Consider the following 24,160-nt stretch of genomic DNA (forward strand, 5'->3'; position numbering starts at 1 on the left):
GGTGTATCTCAGTTCTTAGATGGAGGAAAACAGATGAAGGCTTACCATCTCTTTCAATTTTAATTTCTTTTGTCACTTAATGCTAGTGAATGTCAATACTGTCAAGTTAAATCGACCCTACTTACTGATCCAGGACGTTGGTGTTTCCTTTATCACACACATCTTTGTTCGTGGGCAACTGGACATCTGGCAGTTTAGGGTTTGGGGAAGCTGGCATGAAGTAAGCGCACACAAATATGTCCATGGGTGTTTTTTCTTGACAACAGTCCTTAAATTTCGAATTTTTAGTGGATAAGTTGTCACAGAGTTTTACTGTGTATTCAGGAAGCTACAAGAGAAATTGTGAGTTTGTGCATTTTTAGTTTCTTAGTTAGTCTCATTAAAAATAAGGAAAGCTTAAAAAAGTCAGCATAAATGCTCTTACAAGGTACAGTGGTAGACTACTTGTGGAGTGCAATTTGTCAATATGTTATTGTTGTTCAATAGCTGTGTCTGACTTTTGTGACCCTATGGACTGTAGCCCGCTAGGTTCTTCTGTCCATGGGATTTTCCAGTGAAGAAGACTGGAGTAGGTTGCCATTTTCTCCTCCAGGGGATCTTCCCAACCAGAGATTGAACCCACACCTTCTACACTGGCAGGCAGATTCTTTACCACTGAGCCAGTAGGGAAGTCATTGTCAGTAGGAACTAAAAGCCTTGAAGTATAACAGTATGATTTCCAAGAATTTACTCTCAGAACATAATTATGAATGAAGGGAAGATTTAGCTAAGAATGATTAAGGGCAGCACTGCTTACCATGTTAAACCGAAACAACCTAAATCCAATAAAAGGGAACTGGTTTAAAACATGGTATATCTAGGTAGGTATACATCTCTGAAGAAGGAAATGGCAACCCACTTCAGTATTCTTGCCTGGAAAATCCCATGGACAGAGGAAGCCTGGAGGGCTACAGTCCATGGGGTCTCAAGAGTCGAACATGACTTAGCGACTAAACCACCACCACCAGGCAGCTAAATGCAGTATATGCAGTAGATATATACAGTAAAGTCCCACTTAGCCATTATAAGTCAGGTTATAGAGAAACACCTATCACTGAGATGTATCCTTAAAGAAAGACCAGATGTCAAAGTATCTGTTTCTAAAGAGGTCCACAGACATGGAGTGACTTCTATCTAAAGTAACAGTACAAATTTGTATATACTTGAATGGATGATATAAATGAAAAATGGTGAAAAAGCTGGACGGCTATCAAATTTTAACAAGCATAACAAAACATTAGAAGCTTTTAATAATGAGTTCAGTGTTGTCTAATAGAACAGATGATGAATGAAATAACAGGTGATGATGAAATATTCTCTATCTGTATTGTCCAATACTGAGCACTTGAAATGAGGCCAGTGTTTTCAAAGAACTGAAGTTTAATTTAAATGTAACCATCTATGGCTAGTGGATATGCTCTGGGCTCTGTAGGTAGAGTAAGGTCTTCGAATCAGAATCTTGACTTTTGTGTGGACTTTGCCACTTACTAGTTGTAGGACTTCAGTTTATTAATCCTTGATAATCTTCTGTTTCCTCATCTGTAAAATCGAGTTAACAGTGTATTTAAATTTCATAGGATACATAGGAGGATTCACTAAGATGATGCATCTAGAAAGCAGCTTAGGAGAGTGCCTGCCATTCAGTGAGTGGTCCATGATGATGAAGATTTTCTTACCTCCTTGGGCATGCAGTCCTCAGAGGCAGACTCACAACACTTGGAGAGGATTGTTGTAATATCTTCAGCAAGTGGCAAAACATCTTCCAGATGTGCAGTAGGCACTTTCTGGGCAAATTTGATGAGATGGCTGAACAGTTAGAAATGAATGATTAGTTTACCTATATTCTCAGTTTTCTTGGTTTCATTATGAACATAGTCTGGAGGAGTAATACCCAAGTTTTCCTTCTTTGTCCTCAACATTTGCATAGAGCATATCTGTCATGTAGCAGATCCTTTGTGCAAAAGTCACTATTGAAAATTCAGTCATTCCCAATGAATCTCTTCATGTTTTCAGTACTGATAAAGAGCTTCTCTTCTGGCCAGATTTGTGTAGCTGAAGCAAGCCTTTAAAATGTTAGATCTAGGGACATCCCTCGTGGTCCAGTGGCTAAGACTCTGTGCTCCCAGTGGTTCTGGGTTCACTCTGTGGTCAAGGAGCTTCATGTCACAATGAAAAGATGCTGCATACCACAACTAAGAGCTGGCACAGCCAAATACATACATTAAAAAGAATTAAAATGTTAGACCTAAAATGGTAATAAGAAATCTCTAACATCTATTCATAAGGCCAATGTTGTGTTTTGTGGCCCCTCCTAGTCTTTAGAATTGTTCATAAATTTATTTAGAAACTACAGATAAAAGAAATAATGAAGACTTGTAGCCCTAGACCACAAGTTAATGCTGATGTTTTGGTGTATTACCCTGAAGTATATTACAAGGTTTACAAGGTATATTATAAGGGATTTTACTCTGCTATACTATTTACCTATTTGCCTTATTCACTTTCTATATCAGGAATAGGTTCTATATCTTTCTTTTAAAATTATGGCAAAAAACCAAAAAATTAAATTGGTTATCTTGGCCATTTTTAACTGTATAATTCAGTAATGTTAAGTATATTTGCTTTTATGTAACAAGTACCATAGTATTTTTTATTACTGTTACCTTGTAATATCTTTGAAGTCCTTTGATATTCTATAAGAATTTTAGGGTGCGTTTTTATTTCAGCAAAAAAAAAAAAAAGCCAATGGATATTGACAGAAATTGCATTGAATTGTAGATTGCTTTGGATACTGTGGCTATTTTTACAGTTAATTCTTCTAATCCATAAGAATGGAATTTTTTTCTATTGTAGCTTTGATTTCTTTTAGTGATGTTTTGTTTTCATTAAATATTCTTTTGAAATATAATTCTAACTGCATGGTATTCTCTCATATGGGTACATTATAATTGATTTAAACATGCTCTATTCTAGGCATATTAGGAAAGTTTTTCCTATTTAAAAAAATGTGACAGCAATATTTTTAGCTAAACTTTTGTTCACACTCAGCTCTTCAGAGTAAATTTCTACACACTAATGCAAGTATAAGTTTATGATATATAAATTATATCTTATATATTATTTATGTTATATATTTAAGATATATAAAGCGATTTATATATATATATACATCTTTATAGAATGTTTTATACTATGAATTACTGTGCTCTACATGCCTAATACTCTAAATGCAAAAGAAAAACTAAAGGGAATTTCAAGAGAAAACAGAGTTTAGTTTTTCAGTAGTTCTAATGGAAGATTATCTTTAAAGGACTCATGAAAGTAGCTTCTATGCCCTTTGGAGGAACCTTAAGTTCTGGTGCCAGCATGAATTATTTTATTATCATTAGAGGAAAGAATTTGTGAATCAGAGTAAGAAGAATTAAAGAGACTGTAAATACTAAAGATATAAAGCTGACAAATATAGATGTCTGATGAGCTATGAGAGAATTGTAAACATAGAAACTGTCAAAATTAAAGTGTGACATTAACAAAGCCATACAAAAACCAAAGAAAGGTTAGAACAAAGTAAATAATTAAAATAAATTCATGGAGCTTAAGAGATATATAAAAAGAATTCAGGAAGTTTTCTTCCCAAGGAAAAAATGGGCGAAGCAAGTAATGGGTGGTGAATAAGAAAATGATTGTTTTTGCTTGTGTGTTTGCAATATACAGCATTATGAATATTGAGGAAATAATTTCTAGTGGTCTACCAGTCTTATGATGAGTATATGAAAAAGGCCGATTAAAAGCAAATTAGGTTTTATAATAGTCTTGTTCCTTTGGTTCATGTTCTGTGTAGAGAAAATAAAAAGTAGCTGAGCACTATTTTCGAGGATTGTAGGAAGATAACACTATGATTTGTATTTTCTATTGCAAACATTTTATTAGAGAATCTTGATATGGATTGATAGTACAGAAATAGCTACACATACTGATTGTGCTTAATTTTTACCTGAGCCTTGACTTCTCCTTCCCATAAGCAGCGTATTGTGAGCAGATTCTGTTTGACATAATGGTGAGAAGTGATAAATGTTTAAGCTGAAGTCTCTAGAAAATAAAGGAGAAATATTTCATTAGACAGTCAGGATACATTGAAAGCAGTGTGCAGAAATAGCAGAAAAAAGGGACATTCTGACTCCTTTTAATGACTAGAAAATGGAATTCTGATCAAAGGAACATTTCCCCCAGAGTCGCTTATGTGTGTTTTTCCAATTAACAAAATAAAAAAGAGGCATTTAAAAATATTTTCAGATTCCAGAATCTGAATCTTTCTAACATTATTTAAAAGGAATGGCATTAATAGAAGAAAAAAGTACATTAGCTATGTGATAAAATGACACCTACCTCTTTCAAAAAGCATGCTGTTGGGTTTGGTGAAGTACAGCAGGACCCTACCATAGAGAGATAACTCTTGGTATAACCAACTAAAAGTGTCAGAGGAGCTTGTCCATAATTAATGGAATATTCATACATAAATCTGTAGGGGAAAAATAGTAGGATTAATGAAACTATTTGTGGGAAACAACTCACTTTTTCAGAAGTATTTTGATGGAAAAAAAAGGATGCATGTTACTTTATAGATTTAATATCTAAAAAGCACCTGGGATATAGAGCAGAGGTTATAATACTAGTCACTTTTTTTCAATTGTATGATTTTATTAAGTGATATTTTACAGACTGGTTGGAATTCAAGTCTGCAAGTCAAGAAAAATTAAGTAAATGAAAAAAGAATGTGGCAAAAAATGTGCTCCAGGTACAACAAACCAATTTTTTTTTCTTCAAGAAAGAAAATGTGGTCACAGTACACTACTTGAATTTTAAAAAAGAAACAAAACACATAAACTGAAAGTTACTGTACATGAAATGAGACAAAGTCTAATTATTTACCTTCTATCACATATGTTCCTATAAAATAAGGGATAAGGCTAAATTCCTTCTGGATAGACAGTTGAGAACACCAACAGATTAACTATCCAGAAAGGCCAAGTCTCGAGTATTTCTCCCTGGCTGCCCATTCTGATCCATTCTGAAGGGTTTTAAGTCCATGAGAAACTGGCTACATGATTAGGTTATAAATGGATATTAAGGCAATTTACTTATCACCATCTTAAGACATTCGGGATTGTCTTGAATAAGTGGTTCAGCTTGTACTGTTTAACTTAAATTCTTTGATATAAGAGGAAACCTGACTTTAACAAGGATGTCAGCCATAAAAGGTTGGCGGTTAGGTTCATCATATTTCAACCACCTGACTGCAGCATATAAACCTGATCATCTGCTCTGACAGAGGGTCCTGGTTGAGATGTGTAACTTGCTTGACATCAAGTTGTAGAAATTCATCAGTTTTAGAAACATCAGTAAAATGCTGATGAATAAAGTCATCTGCAGCTGCTTTCAATTCAAGACAGTCTAGACACTCTGCCAAGACAGTTTGAAGCATCAATTTGTTCTTTCAAAAAATCAACACACATTTTCTTCACAGGTTCAATCTGGTGCTGGCTTGCTGCATCTAACCAGGACTGAACCTTGTTGCTATTCACAGAAATTCTAGCGGTATAAGCGAATTCCACAAGTTCTTCAATAATATCAGGTTCAGCATCTTTGAGTTCCACTTCAAAGGACTTTGATTCAAGCATGTTAGTTGTGAACTTTAGGTTAAAAAATTGACTGGCTGCATGCGGCAAGACAACACGATGAGCAGGTATCTTCTTTCCTGGACCCTAAGGATCACATCACACAGTAGTTTCTGTTTCCGCATGTTATTCATGACACCCGTGAAACCTGCCAACAATTTGGCTTCCTCTCCAGCAGCAAGTTTCTTCTTGGTCTTCTTGCTGCTCTTCTCCACCCCAGAGGCTGCCACTCTCCCTCCGTCAGTGCTGTTCATGCCCGGGACTCGCCAGCTCGGCGAGAAGTTGCACACTCCAGGCACGCTGGGGCTTGTGTTCACTAAACACCAAGGCTGGGGTGGTGGCTGCAGCGCTCTGCTTTGGAACGCGCGGGCGGCGCCACTGCAGTAAGACTGGGGGGCGGACAACCCGCTCAGAAGCTCGCTGTAAGGCAGTGTAGTCTCTGGGCTGCTTCTCCAGCAGAACTAGAGCTGGAAGGAGGTGCCTGCGGCACTATATACTAGTCACTTTTAATCAATGTTTTCATTTAAAAAATCTTCCCTAAATTTCCATGTAGATTACTTGAGAGAGGTCATTTGTCCCTTTATTCATTTAGCGTCTACCATATGCATGGCCTGGGGTGGCTGCTTATTAACGTTAATGAAACAAACTAAAATGAATGTAATGCAATTACTTTTCATTATCTGTTTAGTTTAGACAATTGTTATGTGTTGGCTTGTTTATTTGTTGAAATTCATTTTTAGGAATATAAGCCCCTAAGGGTCTAAGGAGACTCTGAAATCCTGGGCAAAATCCTCTCTGAAAATTTACAGGCATGGGCGAACCAACCAATTTTTATAAAATTATTACCTTGACTTATTTCTAAAGCCAGTTTTAATGACATTTCTTTTGACTTCTGTGTGTGTGTGTGTATATTCTATTATCAAATAAATATTTTCAATTTTTCATTTTTATGGTCTTCTAAGTCTAAAGAATCAACATATAATCTCCTCAAGAATATTAAACAATGAGAAGAGAAATGCAATATGTTTGTTTATGGGGTACAATATGTGTCTTGTTCACAGCTGTTTCTGGGGATGTACTGTAGGAATGAGAAAAAGCTATTTATTTCTTATGCTCTGAAAATGAAAGTGAAAGTGAAGTTGCTCAGCCGTGTCTGACTCTTTGTGACCTCATGGACTGTAGCTCACCAGGCTCCTCCATCCATGGGATTCTCCAGTCAAGAGTACTGGAGTGGGTTGCCATTTCCTTCTCCAGGGGATCTTCCCAACCCAGGGATTGAACCCAGAGTCTCCTGTATTGCAGGCAGACGCTTTACCCTCTGAGCCACCAGGGAAGTCTTATGTTCTACCTGTAGTTAAATACTTGTGCACAGCAATAAAATCCTATCGGATGGAGTATGTAAAGATCCCTAACATAAGAGTAATCACAATAGCTTCTGTTAAATATTTGAAAATGTCACAAGGATTGAGGCATTCCAGGTGATTCTGCTTCAGATATTAGCACTAGGATGACAGAAGGTGGGATTTGGGAAAGTTGCTTTCATCTTCATCTGAGAAAAAGGCATTTATAATAATCAGCACTGACGAAGATGGGCTGTCTTGGGTAACAGCCAATTTTCTGTTATTGGAAATTGCCTGGGTTGTGGTAATGGTATAAAATGTGTCTGTACAGAGTAGGGGGTTAGTTTAAACATGTTTGTTATTTTTTACCCTGAAGTTTTACATGTGATGAAAGCTGCTTACTGATCAGCAAATCCCTTGGGATCGTTCCTGAATGCCTCACAGATCTCGTCATTTGTTGGCTCTACGTAAGTTGGAAATTCTTGTGGCTGGTGCTTCAGGGCAGCCATGCAGAGCTTCTTTTCAAGGCCCTCGTGGGTGCAGCACTCAGGAGTCCCAGGGTGCACTGGGAATGGAGAGTTGCTTTCACAGGACTTGTCAGACAATGCTGAAGTCTAGGATGAGAAAGGAAAAACAAGTAAACTCACATACATACAGTTTCTAGGCTTGTAGTTCTCCACCTGGTATAGCGTCTTAGCTCTAAATTTGAAAACTCTCATTGGAAACAAAGTTGTCTATGACAAGTTGCATAATTCTAGCTACAGGCAAGTACAGAGTCTTATGTTAAGACTCAGAGTAGGACCTAAAGAAAACCTTCCTTAACGAGTGGGCGATGTGTGACTACAACATTTAGAGGCTGGATTCTCCAGTTTAGTGTTTCTCCTTGGGGATATTGACATCTCTGAAGATGAGGAAGGTCCTTTTAAAAAGCTCCATTGATTCTGATATGATCTGCCATCTGCATTCTGTTCTAAATACTATGCTGAGAATGGTGACCTCTCTCTGCCCTCCTCCCTTCTCTTTGTTCCTTGAACAGACTTAATCCTTGACTGCCTTGGTCTTCAACATTGATCTGTGTTCTTGAACACAGTGGTTCTTGAACCTACTTTTGCATCATATCACAGACTGTATAAAAACTGGAACTGCCTGGGCTGCATAACATAGAAATTCAGATTCAGTAGGTCAAAGATGAGGCCTGAGGTTCTGTTTTTTCCCAAAGCCCCAAAGTTTTATTTTCCTGTGTATCATAGTTGAAGCAGTGCTACAACTTAATTTACTGCCTCAACAATGGTAGACTGATTCATGTGGGCAGATTAAGCCCATGGTAATACCACCAAACAATTGGAGCAACAAACTGTTCTTTCTGGGAAGAATTTGATATCTGGAATAATTTGATGCATGGAATAGAAATAGACATCACGGAAAAAATTATTTGAGGATTTACATGGGAAAAAGACTTTGACATCTTTACACTTTCTTTATAAGTTATCTCTTTAGGACAAAACTTCTAAAGATCTTTCCTGTCAGTGAAGGAAACCAATGTGATACTAGTTTTGTAACCAGAACAGTGAAACTTTCACCATTTCTTTGCCTGGCAACTTCCCTATTTTTCCTTTATTACTTTCTTCCAAATAAGAAAAGTTTACAAAGAAAGTAACATATTTATAGAAGAAAATTGCTTTGAACAACAGGAGAAGGAAGATGTAATCCAGAAAACATCAATGCCATTTCTGTTCTTATGATCTGTCTCTAACAATCTTGGAGCCCATCTTTGGTCAATGGATGGGTTAGCAAAAATATAAAATAAAATGAAAATAAAAATGTGCTCTGTTTTGATTACAATTGGTATCTTGCTTGTTTATTTTAACATAGTGCAGAAAGTAGGGTTGAAATACTGTGCTTTTGTGGTTTATGGGAGAAAATGTTAAAATTCTTAGAAAGTAGATAAAGGCCAGATAAAGCAATTAATGGGTAACAGTCACTGTGTAGAATATATTCTAATCAGATCTTTGGAACATTGTTTCTGTTGGCTAACTGCTGCAGCTTTGATCAGGGAGATATTTGCCTATAGAGGCATTTATCAAGATGTAGTTAGATGCCATTTTTATTTGGCCTGATGACAGTATCAGTAAATTGCTAGAAACACATGTAGTCTCATCTTTTTTAGCTATTGTCTATATTTTGAAAACTGTCATTTCAGCATTTTAAATTTCTGCAGATATACTCTAATGGAGAAAATGCAGAACTTAGTGTGTGTGTTTATACAGGGCAATTTTTGAACCCCAAAATAGTTTGAAACCAATGCTAAGTTTTTCCAGGGCAGTTGGTACCAGTCTTGGCATGATACAGGTATGTGTATTGGTAGGCTTCTAAGAGATACAGAATATTAGAATTATTTCAGGAGGTTCATGAACTACACCCCAGTTTTCTCTTTGAAACTTGTAGGACCAACGGGCAAAACTGATTCGCTATACTAGAATAAATTTTAGTTCTGAGATAATAGGTTTCGTATTTCCCCTAAACTTGGAGTAGGTGGGTTGGTGTCTGAGATTTCCCCAAGATATGATGTTAAGGCCTATCTCGACTCTGTTCTATGGGCTACAACAGACGAGACCAACCACATATCCCTACCCTGTTGTCATAGCAGTCAGGATCAGCCCCTTCAGCACAGCAGGTTATTGTTAAGGAGACAACTTCGTTCACAAGATGGCTGATCTGTTCAAAGGTGCCGCTGGGAAATTTTCTGCTGTATAGAACCATTGACCTGAGGAGAAAAGTGAACATACTCAGAATTTTTAAAAGTCTTCATGTTTGTGCATATTTTAATATGAATTCTCTTCCATTGTTTTTTTTTTAGTGGAATTTTGCACACATGTTCTTGACCAATAAAAATAGGACATTGACTTTGAAAATAGGTTCACTTAGAACAAAACCTCATCTTGTAAAGCAGTAGAAGATGGAGTTGAGGGGTTCCATCAAACCAGCCTCATGTTCTTTCCTCTCTCAAGCTTCTCTGAATGAACCTGTTCTTGGCCTTGTTATGCTGTTTGCCATAGTCCTAGCATGTACTGCTGCCTTTTAATTCACCTTAGAAAACTGTGCTTGCTCTCAACTCATTGGTAAACTTACAACAAATTCTCAGACCATGGTAGTGGTAGTTCAGCTTGAATCTTTGGATGGCCTCCATATGCCTAACGTCTCTGCCCACTTTGACCCTGGGACTCTATCCTCTTAATCTTAATGGAGCTCAGTTTAGCCACTGAAGCTGAATTGAAGTTAGCTCACACTGAGCTTCACTCAAGGTCAGGTAACCAGGAAGTGAATGAGTACATCATACTTACAAAGATGTGAAGTCTTCTTTTCCCAGGCTGGCAAGTTCCTTGCAGACTTTATCTTTCTCATAATCTCGACCTAACAATCAGAAATAGAAAAATTGAATCTTTCCTCTTTAAATGAATGGTCCATTAAATGTGCATATACAAAGGGGAGACATTTATCTAGAAGGTAGGAGGCTACCAACAGTAGGATGCCTTTGTGCAGATGCAGACAATTTGAAAATCAAAGGGCCAATCTTAAGTTGCCAGATGATGTGAGTGATCACCAGGGATGATGGGGAGAGAGATCTCCAAAGAACCCACAAAAAGAATGTGTTAACTGAACATCTGTAACCAGAGAAAGGAATACTACCTCACCAGTCCCACTGAATGAGATTTGCTGCTGCTTACCTTTTCTGCTGGCTTCTTTTTTCCCTTGTGTTAACCCTGGAGGAACTAAAAGCAGCCTAGAGAGTAGGATGAAGGAGAAGAGAACAGGCAGAGGAGTGTATATCATCCCCTTTGCCACTAAAGGCAACAAGATTGAAATACAAATCACCTGGGGGAATCAAACGTCCCACTTTAAATGAATTTACAATTTTAAAAAATATTATTTTTAATTGAAGGATAAGTGCTTTACAATATTGGTTTGGTTTCTGCCATATGTCAACATGAATTAGCCATAGGTATACATATGTCCTCTCCCTCTTGAACCTCCCTCCCATCTTTTACCCTTTCCTACTCCTTGACAGATGAATGAATAAAGCTGTGGTACATATATACAGTGGAATACTACTCATCCATAAAAAGGAACACATTTCAATTTACAAATTTCTGATGATTAAACTAACGAGAAATTTCCATGACTGTTATAAGGTGGCTATTTTGAGGTTCAAAAGGACCATAAGACCTAATTTGTGTGATCAGAAAAATAAAAGTCCTACTTTCAAGTCCCTCCAAGTGGTTGGGAAGAGATAGTTCCCACAGGGAATGAGTACTTTGTTGACGGTGAGACCCATGTTTTCAACATACCTATTACATATACAGTAGGAGAACACAGGGAAGGCAGTCGATATTTGTCCCTGATTCACCATTCATTCAAGTAAGTCTAGGAAATTTCCCAATATTTTGAAAAATAAGTATATTAAAAAAAATAAGTTCATAAATGGCCCAGTTCCTATTCTAAACTGTTCTGATGTTTAATAACTCATCCTCCTGGATTTAAATATTGGAAAATCCATCTTGGGTGATATGATGGCAACTACTGGTGTGCCTTTTACCACCTAGATGTCCTTGCCTCAACTCCATGGAAGAATAAATATATATAACACAGGGTAGAAATTCTTATTTTTAAATTGGGATATAGTTGATTTACAATGATGTGTTAGTTTCAGGTGTACAGCAAAGTAAATCAGTTATACATATATTTACTCTATTTTTAGATCATTTTCCCATATAAGCCATTACAGAGTATTCAGTTCTCTGTGCTATACAGTAAGTTCTTATTAGTTATCTATTTTATATCATATATTGCTTATATGTAGAAATTCTTGTTTCATGATTTGGAGTGGAGGTGGTAGTGGTTGGATACTGACCGGGGAAGATTGTTTTTTTCCCTTTTTCTCTTCAGGGTTTGTTTGAATTACTGGTGAAAATGCCTGATTTCCGTGAAAACTGCTCATAGAGGAAGATGTTGCACCCTAAGTCTTTCAGGTGAACTGTTTAAAGTATATATCTAAGGTGAGAAGTCAGAATTGAGGGACAAATGCTTTCTTAAGTGTCATTTTGTAATAAGGGATTAACTCAAATACCATCAAAATCACAAAGTGGATAAAACCCTGCATAATCAAATATCACATTATCTTGGAAACTAGGATAAAACACTAGGATTGACAGTAGCTTTTTCTACTCTATTGACTATCTGAAAACCTTCACATCTAGTACATTTCCTGTAATTTAGTAACTCATTTACAAGGTTTCAAAAGGTCAAAATAAAGCAGGAATTTTCTGTTAATCATTAATGGTATCTGGTGGGGCTGAAGATTAGGGCACAGAGGGAAAGATTTTAGGATACAGCTGTCCTCCTATAAGGACAGAAGAGGTAGTATGAGGATGTCAACAACAACTGTTATTCCTGGGTAGAGCTGAGAGAAATGGCTGACAGTAGACTTTAGTTCAGTGTAAGAGCATTTTATAGCTGTGGCTAATTAATAACAGAAATGATGAACAGCTCTTTGAAGCGAGTTTGTTTTGTCCTAGAAATATTGAAATGGAGTTTAAATAACAGTATATTGGGGGCTTCCCCGATAACTTTGTGGGTAAATAATCCATCTGCAATGCAGGAAACACAGGAGACTCAGGTTCAATCCCTGGGTTGGGAAGATCCCCTGGAGGAGGAAATGGCAACCCACTCCAGTATTCTTGCCTGAAAAATCCCATGGATAGAGGAGCCAGGTGGGCTACAGTTCATGGGGGTCACAAAGAGTCGGACACAACCAAGTGACTAAGTATGCGTGCATACATACATTATAGATTCCTGGATTTAGTACACAATTGTATCCTCATGATCTTCCAGGTCACTTCTAAAAGTTACAAAGTCACCCCTTCTTGAAATAGTAAGAGTAAGAAATTATATAGAATCTTTTTTCCAAAGCTTATCGTTTCAAGCTACACCAAAACATAGTTGGAATAAGAACTCATTTATTCTCAATGCAAACAGGCTAACTTTGTTTAATAAACTCTCCCTATAAAACTTCAGAGGTCACTTTTGTTTTATTGTGACCAGTCAATAAAATGCAAAATGAGAGCCTGCATTAAGTGGGGACGCCTCTGAACGTTTAAGGAACTATTTTATTTCTAGCTTTCCTGGTTTCTCACTTCACTAAGGGAGCAGAGTTTCACTCAGTGTGTTGAGAGGGTGAGCGCATGTGAATTTAGTGCAAGCTGACACTACTGTTTAAACAGTAGTTTAAACAGCTTTAATTAAGTCAACTGTGTCTGTACAGAAGTACATTGGAATCCATGTGTATTTTTAGTTAGAATGATAACTATTATTAGTTAGAATGACAGAAAACTGAGAAGCTAGATCAACTACACAAGACTTAAAATGGTTTTGGAACCATGTTTGCTTGGAATATTCAGCCTTGGGCAAGACAGAAGCAAGGGAAAAAGCCCAAAAGAGGCACTGAAGAAATTTAAAATATAAGATAAAACTGCTCTTACAAAAGTAACCCGTAGAGGAAGCTGTTACACGGTGTATCTTTTAGGTGGATTACTTTAAATATTTCTGACCAAAAAAAAAAAATTCATTTATTCGAAGAGAAGATCTGGAGCTTAACTGGCTAAGTGAGTATGCTAATCAATTTTTCATCTTCTAAAAAGTAACAAATAGTGAAGTTAATTTGAAGTGCAATTTATTATGAATTGATTCCTTATTCCATGGAATACTGCATAATGTTTTCACAGCAGTTGAGCTCACTTTGATTCATATGATTAAACCCTATATCAAATGAATTTCAAATGACATACTCCGTTCTTTCATGTGTCATGTGGCTAGGAAGAGGACAGTCTGGACTTTGAGGCAGCTCTGGTAAATATTGGCATAATCCTGGTGACACTGGAAAATCATTTTCACATCCTGATTCCTCAGCACTCAATGTTTACAAATGTCCTTAACAGAATTGCTTTTTGCAGTAGCACGCCCCTTTTCTATCTGTATTGCAAAACATTCTGGTAACTTGTGCCTCATTCTGGGATTCTGAAACATTTGGTTTGCTTTTGGGAAATCTTTCTTGCTTCATGCATCTCTCACCTTTCTCAACACAGCTGACAATACTTGTTCATACATGGGACAGACATGTCTTGAGGACTTACTCTGTGCCAGGCATTGGGTTCAGTACTAAATATACAATAAAGAGCAAAATAGACATGACCTTGCCCTTGTGGAACATTTACTCTAGTGGGGATAGATGACATGATACTCACTGTGGTGATACAAACTTTAGGTATTTTGACTGTTTTAACTATTGTTATAATCTTTCTCTAAAACCATATTGATCCTCTAGAAAAGCTGTATAGCAGTAGCTATGGTTAGAGCCTAAATAATACTGAATTGAATAAAAAAAAAAAACAAAAAAAAACCAAGCAGGATGCTAAGAACTGTCTTAAGTTGCTATTTTCCTGTTATGTTTTGGAAAATCATGGGCTTCCAGAGCTGTTGGGCATTTACATTTTTGCACTTTTATTCCTTTGACATTTTTATTTCCATTCTGCACTGACAGACTCATCTATGTCAGAAAAGGTCAGTATACTCATGCTTTTATTTTACTCTTTTAGACTTAAAGGATAAGGTTTGTACTATTCATTTGGACTAGTTGGGCTAGATATTCACAGTAGCGGTTTTAATTGAGAAATTAAACATTGTTGGGTAATTTAGGAAGTTGCCCTGTTTATCAAAATTAAAGGAAAAAAAATCACAAGAAACTGAGATGTCACTAAAAACACTGTCAATGGAGAAGTGGTAATCAAATTAGTACTTTTGTTTCATTTTATCCCCAGTTTTCTTGGGGGGGGGCTCATTTCCACTGACATGTTGAATCATTATTATCCAACCCATTGATCTGGTTTCATACTGATATTTGCTGGCAGGTATGTGGTTTTGAGTTTAAGTCAATTGGCAGAAATTAAATTCTTTTTAACACTGAACCTAGAGTTCTACATGACTTCTGACTAACCTAGAAGAAATTAACTGTAACTCTTATGCTGCCATCAATGGAACAATTCAGATGTTGAAAATTCACAAATAGTAGAAGATAGCATAGCAATGGGTCAGCTGCCCAGATACTACAATTGTAGTAGAGGATGGCCTCATAGACTCACTCAAATGTGTTATCTTTGGGTTCAACATGGGTGGTAGCCCATAGAGATGCTACATTCACCAAAGTCCCAAAGGAGGCATTCTTCCTCCATGCACCTCATTTCACCTCTCCTTCACTTCACGAATTGAGCACCTTGTCATCTACAAAGGCTTTTGCAGAGGTGAAGATAAAGGAGCAAGTTTCCTTTTCCCACCTTTGGCATGAGTGACAGTGTTGTCTTTGGTATCCTGACTTGGAAACTTAGAATGCATTACAGGTCTTGGTTTTTAAAACAGCATAAGAATAAATAACATGATAAAGCACCATATAAGAAATTTGAAAGCCACCACCAATACTTAAGAACTGAGGTCTGATAGATAAGAATAAGACCACAATTCCAGTAGCAGCAATGGTGATCGTTGCCATAGAAGACATTGAAACAAAGCATATGAACTCCTGGAATGGAAGAGAGCCTTTAGAAAGACTTGTGGAAAGAACTATCACTTGAAGTGGACCATGAATGATGGGCAGGATGTTAATAGGGATAAATGAATTGGGAGAGGAATTTTAAGTAGAGAGAACAACATGAAAAATAATCTGAAGTTTAGAAAATCAAGCATATCTGGAGAATGAATAATCCAATAAAACTGAAGTGAGGGACTTAAATACTAGAAAAGGTGATCACCAAAGTTTTACTGATTTTTTTAAGGTAATGGGGTATTTACTGAAATACATTCATGTACAGGCACGAACAACTTGGAGTTGTATTCAAGGAAGAGTAATCTTAGGATCTAAGTGAAATAGTACCTTGTTATTAAGGCTGTTCTATGAACTATGTTAATTTATGTAAAAATATATAGCACATCTCCTGCCTAATATGGACTGCAAGGGGATCAAGCCAGTCAATCCTAAAGGAAATCAACCCTGAATATTCATTGGAAGGACTGATGCTGATGCTGAAGCTGAAGCTACAATACTTTGTCCACCTAATGCAAAGAGCCAAATCATTGGAAAAGATCCTGATGCTGGGGAAGATCGAAGGCAGGAAGAGAAGGGGGCAACAGAGAAGGAGACAGTTGGATGGCATCACCGACTCAATGGACATGAGTTTGAGCAAACTCTGGGAGATAGTGAAGGGCAAGGGAGGCTTGGCATGCCGCAGTCCACGGGGTTGCGAGGAGTCTGACATAACTGAGTGACTGAACCACAACAAAACATGGTTAAAACTCAATGAATGTTAGCAGCTTTTCTCATGGTAAAAATCTACTGACAGTTCATAGTATGAAACACAACTTATATGCCTTGTGGTCAGGATCCCATATAACTTGCTGCAGCCCTTCTCTCAGGTGGTAGGCTAAATTACTTTCTGGCCAGAGGAAAATGGTAGAGAAGGTAAAAACCAAACTCCTAGGAATCAGGGAATAGAGCTAACATGTATCCCAGTTACCTCCTGGACAACTCCCCCTGGATCTGGTCAACAAAACTGTAATCTATCAAAAGTGAGATGCTTTCACTCATTGACTCTTTCCTTTGGGAAGTCACAGGGCCTGGAAACCTACAGTGCTCTATTTCTGTCGCTACCGTAATAAATTACCACACATTTAATGGCTTACACTTACTACCTAATATTTTGGTTGGGTAGTCTGACACAGACCTCACGGGGCTAAAATCAAGGTGTCAGCAGGGCTCTGTTCTTCTGGAGGCTCTAGTTCAGTTCAGTTGCTCAGTTGTGTCTGACTCTTTGCGACCCCATGGACTGCAGCATTCCAGGCTTCCCTGTCCATCACTGACTCCTAGAGCTTGGTCAAACTCATGTCCTTCGAGTCAGTGATGTCATCCAACCATCTCACCCTCTATCGTCCCCTTCTCCTCCTGCGTTCAGTCTTTCCCAGTATCAGCGTCTTTTCAAATGAGTCAGTTCTTCACATCAAGTGGCCAAAGTATTGTAGTTTCAGCTTCAGCATCAGTCCTTCCAGTGAATATTTAGGGTTGATTTCCTTTAGGATGGGCTGGTTGGATCTCCTTGCAGTCCAAGGGACTCTCAAGAGTCTTCTCCAACACTTCAAAAGCATCAATTCTTTGGTGCTCAGCTTTCTTTATGGTTCAATTCTCACACCCATACATGACTACTAGAAAAACCATAGGTTTGGCTAGATGAACCTTTGTTAGGAAAGTAATGTTTCTGCTTTTTAATATGTAATCTAGGTTGGTCATAGCTTTTCTTCCAAGGAGCAAGCATCTTTTAATTTCTTGGCTGCAGTCACCATCTACAAATGATTTTGGAGCACTCCCCCCCCCCCCAAAATAAAGTCTCTCACTGTTTCCATTGTTTCCTCATCTATCTGCCATGAAATGATGGGACCAGATGTCATGATCTTAGTTTTCTGAATGTTGAGATTTAAGCCAACTTTTTCACTCTCCTCTTTCACTTTCATCAAGAGGCTCTTTAGTTCTTCACTTTCTGCCATAAGAGTGGTGTCATCTGCATATCTGAAGTTATTGATATTTCTCCAGGCAATCTTGATTCCAGCTTGTGCTTCATCTATTGTGACATTTCATACGATGTACTCTGCATATAAGTTAAATAAGCAGGGTGACAATATACAGTCTTGACATACTCCTTTCCTGATTCGGAACCAGTCATTGTTCCGGGTCCAGTTCTAACTGTCACTTCTTGACCTTCCTACAGATTTCTCAGGAGGCAGGTCAGGTGGTCTGGTATTCCCACCTCTTTAAGAATTCTTTTTGCTTTGAAGGCTCTAGGAGAGAATCCATTTCCTTGCCTGCTCCAGCCTCTAGACACCTATGCTTCTGGGCTCAAGAGCCCCTTCCTCCATTTTCAAAACTGGCGACTTTGTACCTCTCTGTGCCTTTTCTCCTTAGCACGTCTTCCTCTGACTGATTCTCTTCTGTTTCTCTCTTGTGATTGCATTGGCCCTACTCAGATAATACTTTCTGTATTTTTCTGTTTTAAGAACAGCTGATTGGCAACCTTTATCTTACCTGCAACCTTAATTCCCCTTTGTGATGTAAGCTAGAGTTTCTAGGCATTTTGACATTGACATTTTTGGAGGATGCTCTTTCTGCCTACCATACAGCCTATTTAACCCTGGGATTGTACCCACCATTAGGTGACTCCAAACAGATACCAGAATTGTTTGTGGATTTGTATAAGACAGTCTGATTCCTAGAATCCCACTAGCCGTGGCTATGCGTGTTCATCCCTATTGTTTCATTGTTGTTTTTCAGGTGGTAAGTTGTGTCCAACTCATTGTGATCCCCATGGACGATAGCACTTCAGGCTCCTCTGTCCTCAACTATCTCCTGGAGTTTGCTCAAATTTATGTCTATTCCATCAGTATCATTTCATTAACCCCTCAGTAGTGATTTTACTTTGGAAATAATTCAGTTTTGATTTCTACTTACCACATTATGCCAAATTTTGCATTGTTTTTTAGTTTGAATTTTTTTGGGAAGTGATGGGAGGTAGGGTTTTTGTTAGGGAAGCCATTACAATAGCTAGATGAAGGGGAGCAAGAACCTGCACAAGGAGAGTATAAGGAAATGGAACTGTACTGGTAAAGAAGCTGTCTGCCAATATAGGAGATGTACAAGATGTGGGTTCGATCCCTGGGTTGGGAAGATCCCCTGGAGGAGGGCATGGCAACCCACTCCAGTATTCTTGCCTGGAGAATCCCATGGACAGAGAAACCTGCTGGGCTACAGTCCATTGAGTCACAAAGAGTTGGACATGACTGGGAAGCAACTTGGCATGCAGATAAGAGTGTTCCCAGGTGTTAAGAACTAGAGATATGCAGAAGGCAAGGGCGACAGACAAAAGGGAACACTGAAGAGGCTCTGTGTAAGGCTGATATATTTCAGGGGTAAAATATTTAAAATATAGAAGTGATTGAGTATGGATTAACAAATGGATAGAATAAAATCCAACAATGCTCTACAAGACTGAACATAGTTGGCTTAGAGGTGATAGTGCCCTAAAAATAGGGAAGTTTAGAAGACAGAGCCGGTTTCATGGTATAGGGATGAACTGAGGTTTGGATCAATTGTGGATGACCTTGGTGGACAGAATGAATTCCACTCACTTTCCCTTAAATCAGTGTTAATGAATGGTTCTCTCGTATACTTGTCCTAAGATTAGTTAAAAACTGTTTCAGCTACGTGTTTCATGAGAGGCAGCGAAGCAATGATTGTGAGCATTTGTAAACCCAATGAACTAATGTAAAATTCGGTTTCTGCCAATTACTAGCTCAGTTATTTTGGATAAGTTACTTAACCCCTATTTTCCTCAATTTTCCCATTTATAAAATGGGTATAACAGTACTGAGCTCATCATGGTGTTGAAAGGATGAAGCTAATGTATCTAAAAGATTTTATTTTATTTTTAATTTAAATTTATTTATTTTAATTGGAGGCTAATTACTTTATAATATTATATTGGTTTTGCCATACATCAGCATAAATCCACCACAGGTGTACACGTGTTCCCCATCCTGAACCCCCCTCCCACTTCCCTCCCTGTTCCATCCCTCTGGGTCATCCCAGTGCACCAGCCCCAAGCATCCTGTATCCTGCATCAAACCTGGACTGGTGATTCATTTCTTACATGATATTATACATGTTTCAATGCTATTTTCCCAAATCATCCTACCCTCTCCCTCTCCCACAGAGCCCAAAAGACTGTTCTATACATCTGTGTCTCTTTTGGTATCTCGCACACAGGGTTATCATTACCATCTTTCTAAATTCCATATATATGCATTAGTATACTGTATTGGTGTTTTTCTTTCTAGCTTACTTCAGTCTGTATAGTCGGCTCCAGTTTCATCCACCTCATTAGAACTGATTCAAATGTATTCTTTTTAATGGCTGAGAATACTCCATTGTGTATATGTACCACAGCTTTCTTATCCATTCGTCTGCTGATGGACATCTAGGTTGCTTCCATGTCCTGGCTGTTATAAACAGTGCTGCGATGAACATTGGGCTACATGTGTCTCTTTCATTTCTGGTTTCCTCAGTGTGTATGCCCAGCAGTGGGATTGCTGGGTCATAAGGCAGTTCTATTTCCAGTTTTTAAAGGAATCTCCACACTGTTCTCCATAGTGGCTGTATTAGTTTGCATTCCCACCAACAGTGTAAGAGGGTTCCCTTTTCTCCACACCCTCTCCAGCATTTATTGCTTGTAGACTTTTGGATCGCAGCCATTTTGACTGGCGTGACATGCTACATCATTGTGGTCTTGATTTGCATTTCTCTGATAATGAATGATGCTGAGCATCTTTTCAAGTGTTTGTTAGCCATCTGTATGTCTTCTTTGGAGAAATGTCTATTTAGTTCTTTGGCCCATTTTCTGATTGGGTCATTTATTTCTCTGGAATTGAGCTGCAGGAGTTGCTTGTATATTTTTGAGAATAGTTGTTTGTCAGTTGCTTCATTTGCTTTTATTTTCTCCCATTCTGAAGGCTGTCTTTTCACCTTGCTTATATTTTCCTTTGTTGTGCAGAATCTTTTAATTTTAATTAGGTGCCATTTGTTTATTTTTGCCTTTATTTCCAATATTCTGGGAGGTGGGTCATAGAGGATCCTGCTATGATTTATGTCGAAGAGTGTTTTGCCTATGTTCTCCTCTACGAGTTTTATAGTTTCTGATCTTACATTTAGATCTTCTATCCATTTTGAGTTTATTTTTGTGTATGGGGTTAGAAAGTGTTCTAGTTTCATTCTTTTACAAGTGGTTGACCAGTTTTCCCAGCACTACTTGTTAAAGGGATTGTCTTTTCTCCATTGTATATTCTTGCCTCCTTTGACAAAGATAAGGTGTCCATCAATTCAGTTCAATACTCAGTAGTGTCCAACTCTTTGCAACCCCAAGAATCACAGCATGCCAGGCCTCCCTGTCCATCACCAACTCCCAGAGTTCACTCAGATTCACGTCCATCGAGTCAGTGATTCCATCTAGCCATCTCATCTTCTGTTGTCCCGTTCTTTGCCTGCCCCCAATCCCTCCCAACATCAAAGTCTTTTCCAATGAGTCAACTCTTTGCATGAGGTGGCCAAAGTACTGGAGTTTCAGCTTTAGCATCATTCCTTCCAAAGAAATCCCAGGGCTGATCTCCTTCAGAATGGACTGGTTGGATCTCCTTGCAGTCCAAGGGACTCTCAAGAGTCTTCTCCAACACCACAGTTCAAAAGCATCAATTCTTCGGCACTCAGCCTTCTTCGCAGTCCAACTCTCACATCCATACATGACCACAGAAAAAACCATAGCCTTGACTAGATGGACCTTAGTTGGCAAAATAATGTCTCTGCTTTTGAATATGCTATCTATGTCAGTCATAACTTTTCTTCCAAGGAGTAAGCGTCTTTTAATTTCATGGCTGCAGTCACCATCTGCAGTGATTTTGGAGCCCCCAAAAATAAAGTCTGACACTGTTTCCCCATATATTTCCCATGAAGTGATAGGACCAGATGCCATGATCTTCGTTTTCTGAATGTTGAGCTTTAAGCCAACTTTTTCACTCTCCTCTTTCACTTTCATCAAGAGGCTTTTTAGTTCCTCTTCACTTTCTGCCATAAGGGTGGTGTCATCTGCATATCCGTGGTCATTGATATTTCTCCCGGCAATCTTGATTCCAGCTTGTGTTTCTCCAAGTCCAGCATTTCTCATGATGTACTCTGCACATAAGTTACATAAGCAGGGTGATGATATACAGCCTTGACGTACTCTTTTCCTATTTGGAACCAGTCTGTTGTTCCATGTCTAGTTCTAACTGTTTCTTCCTGACCTGCATACAGATTTCTCAAGAGGCAGGTCAGGTGGTCTGGTATGCCCATCTCTTTCAGAATTTTCCACAGTTTATTGTGATGCACACAGTCAAAGGCTTTGGCATAGTCAATAAAGCAGAAATAGATGTTTTTCTGGAACTCCCTTGCTTTTTCCATGATTCAGCGAATGTTGGCAATTTGATCTCTGGTTCCTCTGCCTTTCTAAAGCCAGCTTGAACATCAGGAAGTTCACTGTTCATGACTGCTGAAGCCTGGCTTGGAGAATTTTGAGTATTACTTTACTAGCATGTGAGATGAGTGAAATTGTGCTGTAGTTTGAGCATTGTTTGGCATTGCCTTTCTTTGCGATTGGAATGAAAACTGACCTTTTCCAGTCCTGGGGCCACTGCTGAGTTTTCCAAATTTGCTGGCATATTGAGTGCAGTACTTTCACAGCATCATCTTTTAGGATTTGAAATAGCTCAACTGGAATTCCATCACCTCCACCAGCTTTGTTCATAGTGATGCTTTCTAAGGCCCACTTGACTTCACATTCCAGGATGTCTGGCTCTAGATGAGTGATCACACCATCGTGATTATCCGGGTCATGAATATCTTTTTTGTACCGTTCTTTTGTGTATTCTTGCCACCTCTGTTTAATATTTTCTGCTTCTGTTAGGTCCATACCATTTCTGTCCTTTATCAAGCCCATCTTTGCATAAAATGTTCCCTTTGTATCTCTAATTTTCTTGAAGAGATCTCTAGTCCTTCCCATTCTGTTCTTTTCCTCTATTTCTTTGCATTGATCGCTGAAGAAGGCTTTCGTATCTCTTCTTGCTATTCTCTGGAACTCTGCATTCAGATGCTTATATTTTTCCTTTTCTCCTTTGCTTTTCACTTCTCTTCTTTTCTCAGCTGTTAGTAAGGCTTCCCCAGACAGCCATTTTGCTTTTTTGCATTTCTTTTCCATGGGGATGGTCTTGATCCCTGTCTCCTGTACAATGTCACAAACCTCATTCCATAGTTCATCAGGCACTCTCTCTATCAGATCTAGGCCCTTAAATCTATTTCTCACTTCCACTCTATAATCATAGGTGGGTGGATTTATCTCTGGGCTTTCTATTTTGTTCCATTGATCTATATTTCTGTCTTTGTGCCAGTACCATACTGTCTTGATGACTGTGGCTTTGCAGTAGAGCCTGAAGTCAGGCAGGTTGATTCCTCCAGTTCCATTCTTCTTTCCCAAGATCTCTTTGGCTATTCAAGGTTTTTTATATTTCCATACAAATTGTGAAATTATTTGTTCTAGCTGTGTGAAAAATACTGTTGGTAGCTTGATAGGGATTGCATTGAATCTATAGATTGCTTTGGGTATTATACTCATTTTTACTATATTGATTCTTCTGATCCACAAACATGGTATATTTCTCCATGTGTTAGAGTCCTCTTTGATTTCTTTCACCAGTGTTTTATAGTTTTTTATATATAGGTCTTTAGTTTCTTTAGGTAGATATGTTCCTAAGTATTTTATTCTTTTCATTACAATAGAGAATGGAATTGTTTCCTTAATTTCTCTTTCTATTTTCTCATTATTAGTGTATAGGAAAGCAAGGGATTTCTGTGTGTTGATTTTATATCCTGGAACTTTAATATATTCATTGATTAGCTCTAGTAATTTTAAAAGAATGTATCTAAAAGATTTAATCTGGCACATTGTAAGTTATTAGCTATTTTATTCAGTGCATAAAATTGCTTTATAATGAAAATAACAAAAGACTTAAAATTTACTCCTTCTAGGATATCTGTGATGTGTCTTAGTTGGCATTTCTTGTTGTTGCTGTTTAGTCTCTAAATCATGTCTGACTCTTTTACTATCCCATGGACTGCAGCCCACAGGCTCCTTTGTCCATGGAGTTCTCCTGGCAAGAATACTGGGTTGGGTTGCCATTTCCTTCTCCAGGGGATCTTCCTGGCCCAGATATTAAGCCTACATCTCCTGCATTGGCAGGTGGATTCTTTACCACTGAGCCACCATGAAAGCCCCTTAATTTCCCTTAAATACTCAAAACTATTTTATGAGGTAGGTACTCTAATAATCTTAATTTTGCAATTTTACACACAAAAAAGTCTACTGAATGTACTATATGGCA

General features: G+C 38.1%; 1 protein-coding gene and 1 pseudogene across 1 annotated transcript in view; both read right to left on the reverse strand.

Moving 5' to 3' along the window:
• GC (GC, vitamin D binding protein) overlaps positions 1–24,160 on the reverse strand; it is a 42,601-nt gene that overhangs the window by 14,648 nt on the left and 3,793 nt on the right. Inside the window, exons 2-8 of the mRNA XM_018049559.1 lie at positions 10,396–10,465; positions 9,686–9,818; positions 7,457–7,668; positions 4,426–4,558; positions 4,034–4,128; positions 1,716–1,845; positions 126–328 (exon numbers count right to left, since the gene is read on the reverse strand). Coding sequence (XP_017905048.1) covers positions 126–328; positions 1,716–1,845; positions 4,034–4,128; positions 4,426–4,558; positions 7,457–7,668; positions 9,686–9,818; positions 10,396–10,465 — 976 coding nt within the window. The remainder of the gene's footprint in view (positions 1–125; positions 329–1,715; positions 1,846–4,033; positions 4,129–4,425; positions 4,559–7,456; positions 7,669–9,685; positions 9,819–10,395; positions 10,466–24,160) is intronic.
• LOC102176869 lies at positions 4,951–6,402 on the reverse strand (annotated as a pseudogene).

Source organism: Capra hircus, chromosome 6 (assembly GCF_001704415.2).
Source record: "Capra hircus breed San Clemente chromosome 6, ASM170441v1, whole genome shotgun sequence".
In the NCBI taxonomy this organism is placed as follows: domain Eukaryota; kingdom Metazoa; phylum Chordata; class Mammalia; order Artiodactyla; family Bovidae; genus Capra; species Capra hircus.